Genomic DNA, 14,599 nt, shown 5'->3' with positions numbered 1-14,599 from the left:
GTAGGACAGGAGGGAGCACTGGGCAGGGAGTTTAGTAGGAAATGCACAGCCAGGGACACGAAACCCATGTGTGGAGAGGGGTACTAGGGAGAAGGCCTCTGCCTCAAAGAGAACACAGCTGAGCCTGGGGGAGGAGATGAGGGAAGAGAGGCATCTGGACACCCGAGCTTTTTCTTGGGGTGACCCTCAGGCACAGAGGAAAGCTGTGGGGGGCCTCTCCTCCCAGCCATGGGGAAGGAAGACACCTTGGCCTCAGTGGGAGCGACAGCCTAACCGTGGAAAATCTGAAAAGCGAATTTAGCAAACAAAGGAGTAATCATTGAAGGGATGGACTAAAGAAAGAACGGGGAGATAAGGGACTAAAGGGGTGGCCTTATAATAGATGGGATGCGTAATGCGAAAGTGAAAAACTGAGTTCCGAATAATGCCGTCATGGCTGCTAGTCCCCGCGTGCATATTAGGCACCGTGATGAGGGGCTTACAGTCTATGTCACTTAAGTCTCTCGACAGTGCCGTGAGGTAGGTACCATTTTAAACCCCACTTTATAGATCAGGAAACTGCAGAGAAGATGGTAAGTCACTGCCCAAGGTCACCGGCTAACTGGAGAGAAGCAGTATTTGACACAGATGGACTCTGGAGCCTGCACTCAACCACCGAGCTTGACCTCCCTGAGGCTGCTAGGTGACACGTGAAGGACAGACCCCCTACCTGCAGACGAAACCCATGTCCCCTGCTGTCCGTGATGCTGCCTTCATGTGCTTGGAGCAATAAAACAATTTCCCCTCGATCCTCTTCTCTAGGCTAATGGCTCTTTCGGTCTGCCACTAAGAAGCAGCGACCTGTGCGTTCTCCAGGACCCTTCTAGGACTCCCATTCCAAGAGTGAAAGGTCGGACACGAGTGTGGTCGTCTCCACGGCACTCCCAGGCTGCTCTAGCAGACCCGTGGCAACAAGGGCGTCTGCCTTCCAGTCTGGGAAGTTAATTTACCGGGCTAGCTTCTCTGGAAGGACTTCATTACCTCCAGCCATTAAGCTAATGTTATGGACTTTTCCAGGGTCTGCGCTGACATCGCTATTAATAGCGTTTTAACTCCCGTGAACGGCAGACCCAGAGAGCTGGGACAGGCTTAAATTATTCCCTCTCTCCCCAACTTTGATGTTCCTATTTCCAAGAGCAATCAGTAAGTCTGAGAAATGCCTTTGATTAAATTATGAAGAGGGGAAAAATGAAGCCGCTTTCAGGCCAAACCACACCTGGAGTTACCAAATAGAGATCCAGATAGAGAAGAGAGGCCTCCGTCCCTCTTCCGAGGGGCACAAAGGAACCTGGGTGGGGGATCTCCAGAGAAGTCCTACCTGCATGGTTTGCTGCTCCCCAAGTTCATGTGGCTATATCTTGCCATGTTCCCAAGAGCCCCAAACTAACGTCTCACTAGGTCTCACTAGGGAAGCCACCTACAGCTTACGATTTTCAATATTCCATCTAGCTATGCAATATTGGCCAAATTAACTTCTTTGTGCCTCAGTTTTCTCTATAAAATGGGGACAAAATAGTACCTACCTAATAGGGTTATGATGATGATTAAAAGATTATGCAAGTAAAGTATTTAGACCAGGGCAGAGCTCAGACATAAGCCCTCAATAAATGTTAGTATATCATCCTTCCTCTTCCAATCTCTCCAAACTACGGTTGACACAGAAGCACCCGTCCTCTCCCAGACTGGCCCATGGGGCAAATCGAAGACAAAAAGATAGGGGTGGGTACAGTAGTTTCCTTCTAAATGAGGGAGGAGGAGCCTCAGAGGTCAGGAGGGAGAAAAGGGAGAATGAGTGGTCTGGGCTGTAGCTCTCTTTTGACTAGCCATCACAGGGTATCTAAGTTGTTCTTGGATAAACCACAGCTCTTAGTGGAAAGTCAAGTTTAAGGTCAGTGTCAGAGATGTTTTGACATTTCCACTATCCCTCAGTGCCCATGAGGGTGGAGGCTGCAAACGTTCAAGAGCACAGACAACTGACCTTAGATGTGATAGGATAATGGAAGGGGGAGAATGAATTCCTTCTGGGGTCTTACAGGGTCTGTCAGGGCAATGGCCTCCTGCTCTTCTAAGACTGTGCTTTCTCATTAGCCCAGGCAAAAGCTAGGAAATGTGCAGAGGGTTAATTCATGACTCTTGGCGGGGCCAACTTAGATGTTTCCTTCACAGGGCTCCAGACACTGCCTAAAGCATTCCCTGCAGTTCTGCTGTGAGAGCACCCCGGAGCTAAAGGAAGATCTTGCTTCACCCATTTCCCAAGCAGGACTCACAAAATGTCATAAGGACGCAAACAGTGCATGCTATATGACTTTGCATTTTCAGACATTCACCATTGTCACCTGCCCCCCACCCAAATGCAGACCTGCAGAAGGCCAGCAGGAAGCAGGCCCCAAGAAGACACCCCAGGCCCCTATAATTGGAGTCTTGCCCTGCTCACCTTTTTCTTACCTTCCTTTCTCATTCTACTCCCTCTGCAGTTTATCCCTCCAGCCGCAGTTCAGAGGTGCTACAAGCCCTTGGGGACAATGGCCTTGGCCCCTTGGAGGGGTTATTATTCAAGTCAGTGATTCCAATGAGATTATCCTCTCTAATGGAGCAGCCTACCTCTGCCCTCCCCTAAGCCCACACTTCCACTGCTGGAGAATTCAAGTGGAAAATTAGAAGGGAGAGGAGTCGAGAAAAGAAGGGGGTGAGGGAGAGGGGAAGAGGTGACGATTAACTTCTCTAAAAATTAATTTCTAAAATACGATGATAGAAATATTAACTTCCAGTGCTGCCAGCAGGGCAAGCAAATTTCAGTTCGGAAATGGGACTATCTGTGAGTCCAGCCCGGGCCAGCCTCCAAGCTGGGGGGTCGTTGCTGGTCTGTCCCCTGAAGCCTACCAGCATGGGTCCACCAGCCTTGGTTATTGGACACTGCTCCTTGCTTCTCCCCACAGGTGACCCCCCAAACCTTAACATTTCACATTGGTCATAGCCCGTGCTTAAGTGAACCATTGGGGAATCTGTGTTTAAAACGTGAGGAGATTGAAAAAAAAAATGGGGTGGGAGTGGGGCTTCCCAAATGAGCTCTACAGGAAAGTTAAGAGACTCAGAACGCTTGCTCGAGGAGGAGATCATGGGGCGCTTTGGTCATTGTCTCCACATCTGGGAAGCCTGACCAGGGAAGACACCTGGCTTCTGAATGTCATTAGCTTGCCCTCTTCAGGACACCCACAGAAACGGACAGGTGCATCCGTGGCTCAGAGGAAGAGCTATTTAGTAAAGCCACGGTCCCCAACCTTTTTGGCTCCAGGGACCGGTGCTCCTAGGAGAATCTAATGCCCGATGATCTGAGGTGGAGCTGAGGCGGTGATGCTAGTGCTGGGGAGCAGCTGCAAATACAGGTGAAGCTTCGCTCACCCACCTGCCACTCACCTCCTGCTGTGCAGCCCAGTTCCTAACAGGCTACAGACGGGTACCGGTCCGTGGCCCAGGAGTTGGGGACCCCTGTAGTAAAGGGGTCCCATTTCAGGCAGATGGGTGTGTAGGAGGTTTCTTACATGAAGGGTGTGTGTGGTTCGGATGAGTCTTTACGGTGTCACGATCTAGTGACTGACACCATGGTTGCAACCTAAGTATTTAAGTTGTTCTTGGATAAACCACAGGACACTAAGACCACAATCATCACGGTTCCCTTCCATCACCGGCTTCTAGCAACAGAACTCGCCGCGCCTTTACCATCTCTAAAGATCCAAGGCCAACCTGGGTGGCAAATGCTGGATTCAAGATGTCTCCTGGTGAGGCTGTCAACGCAGGAGGTGGACACGGGACTCACAGCAGGTGCAGGAGTTCCGTGGAGGCTCAGGAACTGTCCTGGGCTCACGGAGCAAGCAAGGGGTCCTGTCCCACCACCATGCTGTGTTCCGCCCTGGGCCCCAGGCCAGAGTCTTGCCTTGGCTTCCTTTCAGCTCCTCCCCAAACTCATCACCCATTGCACACAAACCCCAGGTGGTAGTAAAAGGGACCTGGATGGGTTCTTTCTTCCCGAGAAGGGAAATTGCACTTAGCAGTTGCCCTAAGAGAAGGTGAAGTGGGCTGGCTGTCTCTTCTCTTTGTCAGGAGGTAGTGCTGTCAGACCTATGTATTTCTGCTGAGGCTGAGGGGAGGTTAGGAGAGCAGAGCGGAATGGAGAGAGAGAGAGAGAGAGAGAGATAGAGAGCGAGAGAGAGAGAGAGAGTGAGAGAGAGAGAGAGAGAGGACAAGAGAAGGCGGAGAAAGGAGGAGGAGACAGCGAAGCCACATCACAGCAGCAGATCCATTTTCTTCATAATCCAGGCAGTAACCAGGAGGATGCTGTCTATTCCTTGAGATATAGCCAATGATTTCTCTGATTGATTCTGATCAACTTTCACACTATACTTTATCCAACAGCCTGGAGCTTTCATGTCCCTTAATATCACCAGGTCCGCAGGCTTGGTGCACAGAAGCACTCTGTTTTGCGTATGCTGGGCCGCTCCACCCCACCTGGCCCGGGGTGGCTACGCATGACTACGCAGAGCGTGTGAATGCTGGTATAAGGGTGTGCATGTCTGGACTTCAAGCCTCAGAGGTAGCCCAGCTCCTCAGGCTGTCCCCAGAGAGCCACGTCATTAGACTGGGAAGGACATTCAGGATGGATGATAGGACTTTCCTAATTCCTATGAGAAGATTTAGCCTCTTCTGCTGATTTAGCATCCTTTGGTGATAAAAGCATGTGTTACATGTATGTGGGGAGGAGGGGGAGAAGGCAGTGGTTAAGAGAGGAAAAGCAAGTTTCTTTAATTCGTACTGTGTATCTGCTGAGCCACAGAAAGAAAAATTTGAATGTACTAGTATCTAGTCTGGGAGTCTCCTCTGGAAGGGAAGCTGACACCTTTTTGGCAAAGAGTCAGGGAAGACCACAGCACAGATTGCAGAGAGTTTGCCGGGCAGAGTGCTCCCAACACCTCCTCGTGTTTGTGTGGACGTTCTGCAAACAGCCGCGGGAGAGATCACTGACTTCGCAGGTTAGTGACGAGAAGCCCTTGGATACCCGGCTCTTGGAGATGCTTAGAAGCAGCAAGGAAGGACTTGCATTTTAGAATCGGTTTGTACTTCATTAAGGGGACACTCGGCCATGACTGTGGGACAAACTGTTCTCTGTACTTTCTCGGGTGGCTGGCGGGAAGCCACACACAAGGCCACTGAAGACGGCCTAAATGACATGGCTGGTTGGAGTTGCCCAAGGGAGGAAGACTTTCTAGTGGCGGGGTTGTTCCAGCCGCCCAGCCACAGCCTTCTGTCTTGGGGAGGACAGGAAAGGGAGAGGGACCGTGGAAGGGGCCCTGGGGTCTGACCCATGGCCTCTGCTTACACAGTCGTTGAAATCAGGGCTACTTCCTGGCACAGGGAGGGGCTTTCACGCACATACTCTCCCTTAATTTTTTTAATGTCGTTTTCATTGCCATTTTAGAGCTGAGGAAACGGAATACAAACTGAGTCTGTCCACGGACAGGTTCTTAGCTTTAACCCATCCTTCTGCTCTGAGTAGCAGCTCTTTCCCTCCCCTCCCCTCCCTCCCCTCCCCTCCCCTCCCCTTCCCTTCCCTTCTCTCTCTCCATCTTGGCAGAAATTGTATAAAGAAGAAATCGAATGAATCCTGAACAGTAACCTGTGCCAACCCACCCAGGGGAGGACATTCTTCCAACAGAAAAAAATCTGCAAAGAAGAGGGTTCACCGGGGGGCAAGGGGGAGACTTTCTAAAAGCTGATCTTATCTTTCCCCTGTCGATGTCTTGGGTTACACGAGACTCCCAGGAGTGACTCTGAAGACCCTTCTTCACAAAGGTAACGTCTGGGCCAATCGATGCGGCTGTGTCTGCTGTGGGGTCCTGTTACCTACTGAGACTGAGATAGGCTTCTTGGCCTGGGATGGAAGATGGAGAGGGGCCTGGGGGCCTGCCAAGCCTGGTGGTTGGAGGGAAGGTTCCAGGCCCAGGACAGGCGAAGGCAGGCTGGGCTATAGGCTTTCCTTTACCTTCGCCCGAGTCAGAACAGGTCGGCTCAGGCACAAAGTGAATGCCATGGGAATAAAGGCTCAAGAGTCATAGACAAACAAATACCCAGCCTTTTGAAGCTATTGTTGCCATTAGAAGCTAGTGAGTCTGTGGGCTAGGACTGGCGACTGTGAGACAGGCCTCAGGATGACCCTCTGTGCTACTGGGGCTGGCAGGTCAGGCTTCACGGCGATGGAGACTGAGTAATGGGGGAGGGTTTCAATTACATGAGCATTTCTTAAGCCTGTTCCGTCTGTAACCCACCTGTGCCCTTGCTAGTACAAATGGCCCTTTCAGCCACCTGCGCCACCTGTTAGCAGGGGCCCCGCCCTTGAACTATGCACATTCTCATCCTCTCTCCTTCTGTTCCTCTCCCTCTTTCTTTCTCTCTCTCCTGTACACACACACACTTTCTTCTGCTTTCCCATCCCACAAGATTCCCAACCTCATACTCTCTACAATGATGGGAAACGTTGGCAGAAGTGACAAATAAAACAGACATATCTTGACGCCCGAAGGAACCCTCTTCCTGCTGCCCTTGGCCCTGGTTTTCCTGAAGGACATGCTCCCTGGGCCCTGCAGCTCTCAGCACAGGGTCTCACCCATGATGTGTGCTCATTCTAGCAGAGACGGCACCCCCTTCCCCATCCCTGCCTGGACCAGAAGCCTAGTTCCCAAAAAGCTTCAGGACACAGACAGTCTAACATAGTCCCCTCGTGTCCCCCAAGCCCAGCAATGTGCCTGGCACAGAGGGACAGGGCCCATGTGAGTCCCACGGATAAGTCTGTGTGTACGGGCACAGCTGTCCCATGCCGTGATGAAACCCACGCACTTTTCGGCATGCTTTCTTCCTAGCAAGCTGAGGCACCAGAGTAAGCGTCTGCAGGCTCTCTCTGGTCCTCCCTGACCTTCTGAACCTACTCCGCCTGCCTCAGACTTTGCCCTTCCCTCCTGCTTGGCCCATGTCCTCATGTATCTCTCCCAACCATGAATGTCCAGTTGGCAACTATTTAAAATAAAAGGGAGGATATAGCAGGAAAGGCAATGTCTGGCTTTGACCTGAACTTGAGCAACTAGGGAAGCAAGGCCCGCTGGGAAGAATAGGAAGGAACATGAGAGAACGTTGTAGATGAGGGAAATGATTATGTCTTGATTGGGGTGTGGATTATCTGGCTGTTTGCATCTGTCAAAACTTTTCACACTGTACACTTAGGATCTGTGCATCTCACTCTCTGTAAATTTAAACATTATATCCTGATTACAAGCATCTTAGAAGTTCCAGAGACCTACTTCTTCTTCACCTGGCCATGAAGGTCAGGGGCGTCCTTGGTCATTAACTCTGGGAGGGAGGGAGGGGGGATTTGCTGAGTGTCACGGTGGGTGGGCAGCCTTGGCCCAGGGGTGCTGATGAGCTGAATCTTCCCAGAGGACTTGGGCTTTACGAGATAGAGCAGCACAGCCCCTAGCACCAAGGTCGCCATACAACCAGGAGGCTTAAGGCTACAGAGAACAACACCTTGACTCGGTGAAGCACCTTGGACTTTTATGACATCCTTTATCACCCAGTTTTACCCTCACACCACCACCACGAGAGGGTAACAGGCTGCTGCTTCTTTGTAAACTAGGACGCCAAGTTTCTGATGCGCAGAGTTACAGTTGATCGTAATTATTTGTGGATTCCGTATTTGTGAATTTGCCTACTTGCTAAAGTTTATTTATAAACATGTTCCCAGCAGAGGTCTAACAAGGCAACACCACTCTGCCTTGTTGTTTCAGCCATAGACAAGTGACCTTTTCGAGGTCTATGTAGTGTCAAGTTTTTCACAATTTTGTGCTTTTTCTTGGGGATTTCACTGTTTAAAATGGCCCCCAAGTATCATGCTGAAGTGCTGTCCAGTGTTCCCTTGTGCAGTCAGCTGTGATGTGTCTTATGGAGAAAATACATGTGTTAGATACGCTTTCTTCAGGCACAAATTATAGTGCCATTGGCTGTGAATTCAATTTTAGTGAAAAAATATATATTAAATAAAGTATCTTTAAACAGAAACACATAAAACATGGTTATGGATTGGTTGGTTGACAAAAATGTTGCGACCAGAGGCTCATAGGAACCTAGCTCTGTATTTTTCCTAGGAGCAATGGTTCTGTATTCACTAATGTGGTGTTTGCCGTGACTTTATAGAACAGAACTGCCATGAATAATGAGAATCAACTATTCTTGTCCAAAGGCCCATAGCATGTTTGCAAAAAGTGAGGACTACATTCTATTGATTTCTGTTCCAGTTGTCCTTCCAAAGTCCCTCGTGGCTTTTGCACGCCTGCTCTCACCGTGGCGTGCTGGGCAAGGTCGGGGAGGGGCTACGAGCAGTAGCAGGAGCTCCGTGCTGAGTAACAGGCATAGAGAAAGCACTTGCTCAGTCCCTCTGCTTTCCGAGAGCCTGTGCTTAATAAGGGCTGTACCAACATGACACATAGGGATGAGCCTTACCAGCTTCAGAAAAAGACATGATGCCAGGTTAACAGAGGTGAGAAATATTGCAGCGGGAGCATCCACTGCTCAGAGGAGGGGAAAAATGCAATTAACGTAGAGCCATCTGGACAATCAGTGGGGGTCAACCAAAGTCATAAGAAGGAGGGCCCCCATGAGCTCTCAGGCCTTCCCCAACCGTGTCCAGAGTCCTGTTCCACCCCCACTTTACATTTCACACACCCCACAGTTCACAGTGCCCTTTCACCCACATAATCTCATTTGATTCTCCAAACACTCAGTGAAGTGGGCAGGTCGGGCATTGCCATCTCCGATTCCTACATGAGGAGCTGGGTTGCTATCCCAGGTTGCTGCACAGCTGGGGGGAGTGTGGACTTTGGACTTGGTGGCAGATGCCTCAGGTTCGTGCCAGTGGCTGTTTTCTCAAGGCCACGCTGAGGGTAGAGATGCTGGCCGACGGCCTCCTTCGTGAACTGTCTGGACTTCACCTTGGCTGCAGTACACCTCTGTTTCCTGCCCCTTGACAGGAGGCAGGTATTATGTTACTAAAGGGGAAACTGAGGTCATGCAGGAAGTAGTTCCTGGTACCTCCTCCTCTCATTCCTGTTTAAATTCAGCTTTGGAGTGGGGAGGATGGCAGGTGGGCAGCACCTCTGCTGCCTTCTCACAGGGGTTCAGCTCTATGTGGAGCTGGCCAGCACCACCAGTGGGTCAAAGCAGGATCAAAGCTGACACGGAGACCTGCTTTTGGGTCCCACGGGCATAGAGTATCAGAGAAGGGCCAGCTTTTCTAACTGCCCCTGAACGATGCCAGGTATAAGAGCCCACGCCAGGAGCAGCGGAGCCATCCTCAGCCAAGCAGAAAGTCAGCTGGCCTAAGGCCCCCAAGGAGGCCATGTGACACAGCACAGTCCCTTTCTGAGAGGCCTCACTGTGTGGGACAAAGAAAGCAACTTCCATTCTGCCTTGCGAAGTACCATCTAGGCGGCTCTCTTGGATGGATCAGAGCCGATCTGCATTCTGAGTGCAGCGTCTTCCATCCGTTACGCCGGCCACTCTTAGGCTCCACTTTGCTGTCACCATACATGGCATCGTGTGCACTTGCACCCAGTCTCCGATCATCTCTGAGCTCCATGCATTTCAGAGCTCATCAGTCCGTCTCGTCCGTTTCCCACCATAGCATACCTGAGGGATCTCAGACTTTCCCTCAAAGAACTCAAGGACTCGTCACGCCTAAGACTGTCAGCCGGAAGTGGGAGGGTTCCTGTGCCCTTGGAGAGAACATATGAGAATCTGAGAGGGTGTTTCTAACTTTCGGAGGCAATCTTGGGTGGGGGTGGGGCAAGCTCCTGCCCCTACCTTCCTACAGTTGAAAATGACTGTTAAGTGTCATTGGTCACATTCAGTTCAGCCTCTTAGCAGGAAGTCCGTCTCCTTAATTTATAATGCTTGTGTCGAACTCACGGAGTGTCGAGTTTCAAGTGTTGACTTGCAGCCTGGGGTTCCAGCAGCCACAGCTTGACTGGGACCAGATTCCATCAGAGTGTCCCAACGGTTGTGGGCGTCTCTAGTCAGCGATGCCAAGGTCTTTAGATCCCGTAAAGGAGGCCTGCAACTCTCCCCACATGTCTGGGCTGGTTATCTGTACCTTACATCCCTCACTCAGTTCATTTGCCGGGCTACTATTTGTCCCCACTGTATACCATTACCTTCTTGCCACTTTTAGAGAACAGCCAGATGAGTGTCATGACAGCACAGGGACAGTTCTCAGGTGCTGCACACTTGACGTGTACACCCCAAGTACCAGAAAATTCTGGGCGGCATCGAAGAGTCTGTTAAGTGGACGTTGAATCACTACACAGACAGTGCGTATCTCGCACGTGATCGAGTGGCCCGTGTGAGCCCTGGGAAAAAGTCCAATTCCTTTTTTTTCTGCTGTTCCTTCCTAGAATCAGTCTCTAGTCAAGTCATAGCCATAAATGTCCAGAACCCCCTCGAGCCCCCCAGTGTGTCATCACTCAGCACGATTCTACACCCTGGCCCATCATCATTCCCGTGCTGCCATTCTTATACTTTTTAACGGAATTTGGTGATTTAAGGGGCTATCGGAACAAAAGAAGGGAGATAAAATTTGCAAATAACACAAGGAAGGAAGAGTAAGAAAAGACGGGCAGAGAAGAGAGAGCGAAGGGAAGGTGAGTGGCCACCGAGAAGACGAGGGGGAAGAAAGCTCCGGGGGGAAGCGGGAGGCGGGAGGGAGCTGCGGGCGGTACTCACGCGTTGTGGAGGACACACCAGCCGCAGTGGGGATCACCCGAGCCCAGGCACTCGCTGCAGCTCCGGTACTGACCGCACGACTCCACGGGGACTCTGGTGAGCTGGGACCCGACAACAAGGGAGAGAGCGGTCAACATTTTGCAGAACACACAGCAATTCACCAGAAAGAGATGGTATGCTCTCGGGCATATCACCCAAAACAGTGTAGGAACACGAAGGGGCCTGGTTAGAGTGTCAGAACCGAAAGGGACCTTGATGACCATATTTGAGCAGGTGGCCACTTAAGCACTCAGGGGAGACGACACCTGTTATTTTCTTAGAAACCTCTGGGAATAGACTTCATAGACTTCATATTAAATTATTATAAAAGATACTTATATAGTCTTCAGTTGAATTTTCTCACCACTGAAACCTCAAACATCTCCACATTCATCACGTACTTGTTTCTTATCCATGTTATAAACTCAAAAGTTTATTCTTTTCCCACGCTTGTTTCTCTTTTGCCATCAAGTGTCCTGCTGTCTTCCCAGTCTCCCTTCATAATTTTTGCGGTTCCAGAGGGTGTTTAACTCAAGGCCAAGACCTTCACTTTCTCTTTCTCTATGCCTTTTAACCAGGTATAATAAACTCGCTTTGTGGCTGTTACCTGCCCCTCTCTTTTTCTCATCCTGCTGGCCGACCGGCTCTGAATGTTTTTCACTGTGGGCCTTTCAAAGAGCAGCTGTTGCTATTTCTCGTCCTACCCACACTCTTCTCATGAGGAGAGATTCTCTCTGCAACCCCAAAACTTGCTTTCACCAGCCTCTTGTTAATGCAAAATGTTCTGCTTGACCCAAATGCTTCCATTTCTCGAATGTTCCTAAGCTCTTTTCCAGTTCTTTGTTCTCCAATGTCCCTTTGCCCTATGTCTTTTTATGTGACTTCTCAGGGCCCCGATGCATAGGAGGTTTTTAATAACAATACACAGGATCAAATGGAATTTTAGTTTTCTTTCTATAGCCTTGGTCTTTAGTCTTCATTTTGCCAGTTTCTTCTTTACAAAAAAAAAAAAAATTAAATTTTTAATCATTCTGTACCATTTAGGATACTTTTTAATATCTCAATGGAGGATTTCTTACCTAATCTTTTAGCTTGAGCTAAGAGAATTTCATGTGGTCATCTTTTTAAATTTCTCACCGTCAGACAACAAACACTGAGAAGTATAAACCATGCTGACCCGACCGAGCCTCTGAGCTTCATGAGCAAACGCAGAAGCTGTAATTTCCCTGCTGCTTCACAGGGCATCTGCCTCTGCAAAATTATGCACCATTTGGCAGGGGCTCCTTGTAGCTCATGCACAGGCAAACTGCACCGGAGCCTGCTCAGTGTGTCTCGAAACTCCCTTTTGGAATTACTTAATAATTAATTTCAAACCCCACACGATCTCTTTTTCCTTTCTACCTTCATTTTCTTATTCCCTTTACATATCCCTTTTTGTTTTCTTAAGTACAGATTCGGCGTTCTTAATGACCACACTGCATGTTCGCTTCTTCCAATTTACCTTTCAGCTTCCTGTTCTCATTCTTATAGCTTTGCTCTTGGCCTCGGGGACCCTTTCTCTACGTTCTCCGATGTCTTTTTGGACATTTGGAATTTTATCTTTCTTTTCATTCCCGCTCATGTAATCGGCATGAGTCATGCCTCGGCTCTGCCTATATGCAACTTTCCCATTTTCGTAATTAATCCTGACAATCAGTTTCTTACAAATTACCTTGCTGGCTCTACACGCAGCTAGGAACTTACCCTCTTCCTGTTGCCCCCTTAAATTTCTTTCCCCACCCCTTAAATGGGCATAGACATGCTGGTCATGCAAGCATATAAATAATGTTTCCCAGCTCAAAGTACCTGGACTCGTAGGAATTCATGAGTGGTAATGAGGTCCACAAGCTATTTTCAATATTTCCAAAAGGTGAATGGAAATTGAATTGTTGCTCTTTTCTGTTTGTATTCATGCCCAATGATGTATGTCTCGTATTAAGAATAGGAAATATATTATTACTTAATAAATGCAGTTTGTTTAGTAGGCAAAACCCTTTCAAAACATGATGCCTAGAGGGGGAAAACAAGTAATAAAAGGGGCCATAGATGGTGAAGGTTGGTAACATAAGTACATAATAATGTTTTCATATGTTCCAGCTGCTTGCCTAGCACTCCATATTTTGCATGGTCTTAAAGAGAAAATCATGGCTTGTTCAATCAAAAGCATTTTCTTGGTCTGAACTTAATTAATATCCTCCCCAGCCTCTCCCACTGACATGTTCTATAATCTGTCTTGGATAGATGTGCCATGAGGTTTCGGGGTGTGCAACATGAAGAGCCAGCTGCTTGAGAACGTCAATCTGACGTTCTCAAAAGCCTTCGCATTCAGGTTTCTGCAAATATCTTGCAACTGGTGTTTAATACTGTTGATACCCCAAATCGTACACTCCTTCGTTTCCATTTTAACCAAGAGTCATTTCTGTTTGGTTGGAAAGAGTATAGGAGCTTGCAGAGCTAGGTTCGAATTCTGGCTTCACCACTTAACTGGCAACAAGATCCTATTGCTTCTGAGTCTCATTTTTTTTCTCATCTTTAAATGCGGAGATAAAAATCTCCCCTACTTCACAGAATTTCCCGAAGCACGGATGATCCCCAAGGTACGAAACTGCTTTGTAAATGATCGCGTGTGTCACAAGTGATTATCTTTTGTTTATTGTCACTCATATCCCCTTCTTCATTGATGAGGGCTGTCCCTTGCCCTCTCCCCCACACCACAGCAAACTGCTCTGCCAGCCCCCGTGGGCCTCCTGCACTCGGTCGGAACCATAACAAGCCTGGAAGAGCTTTTCTCGTTTTGTACCTCGATTGAGTCATTTCCTCCTCAAACTGCGATATCTGCCCTAAATATCTGTCCGTTGCTCAGTCTCTGGGATGAAACCCCGGCATTATCCCAGCTTCCTGGACTTAGTTAGTGCTTTTTCCAGCTATTGTAACAGTTACATATTTTTCTTTGCTTCCGGTTTGGGTGGATCCCTGTGGGACAGGGACATGAGTCCTGGGCAGTTATCACGAGACCCAGCTTCTTTTAACTTTTACTTTTAGGATCTTTCTATCGATATATTCAGTCATTTTTTAAAAGTACTCTTCTGAACTTGATCTAGGGGTTCTCTATTCTTTTTAGAGCATGGACGCTGAAATTGGGGGTAGGGAGGCAACAGTATTCTGACAGACCAAGGAGAAAGGTTATCATCATTTGAGAGCTAAGTGTCCCCCACCCCACCCACCCCAGACACCTTTCCAGGACTTTCCTGAAAAAGGCCAGGCCCAGGGGAGGCTGCCAAGTCATGCCATCAGGCAATATTCTCCAGCATGGCCAAGCTCTCCCAGACTGATCCCAACCTATGTCATTGCATTAGTTCACTCTTCACCCCATAGGTAATTCTGGAAAGCATCAGAAATATTCCCAACACTTCAAATCGCTTTTGAAAACTAGATTTAGTTCACCATTTATCTTGGTGCAATTCCATACCCTAATGGCTCTGGGTACTTTCCACACATCGCTAGTAAGCTGCACAGGTGGCCGGTGGTTTCCGAGCCACCTTGACATTATGATTCTCTCTCCCCAGATATCTAGATTCTCCACCCACACCGTATACCAGACAGAGCCGCCTCTCTCATTCCCCATCTCCGGTTCCTCTCCTGACCCTGGAACACTAACCACTCC

The 14,599-nt window shown here is 48.9% G+C and overlaps 1 protein-coding gene across 1 annotated transcript in view; it reads right to left on the bottom strand.

The window, feature by feature from the left end:
• The window catches only part of PLXNA4 (plexin A4), a 418,364-nt gene that overhangs the window by 90,573 nt on the left and 313,192 nt on the right, over positions 1–14,599 (bottom strand). Inside the window, exon 5 of the mRNA XM_039861051.1 lies at positions 10,858–10,958. Within this exon, the coding sequence (XP_039716985.1) occupies positions 10,858–10,958 (101 nt within the window). The remainder of the gene's footprint in view (positions 1–10,857; positions 10,959–14,599) is intronic.

Source organism: Pteropus medius, unplaced genomic scaffold (genome assembly GCF_902729225.1).
Source record: "Pteropus medius unplaced genomic scaffold, Ma_sr-lr_union100, whole genome shotgun sequence".
Taxonomy (NCBI): Eukaryota; Metazoa; Chordata; class Mammalia; order Chiroptera; family Pteropodidae; genus Pteropus; species Pteropus medius.
The sequence above is the reverse complement of the archived record's forward strand: the minus strand, read 5'-3'. Positions and strand labels throughout refer to the sequence as shown.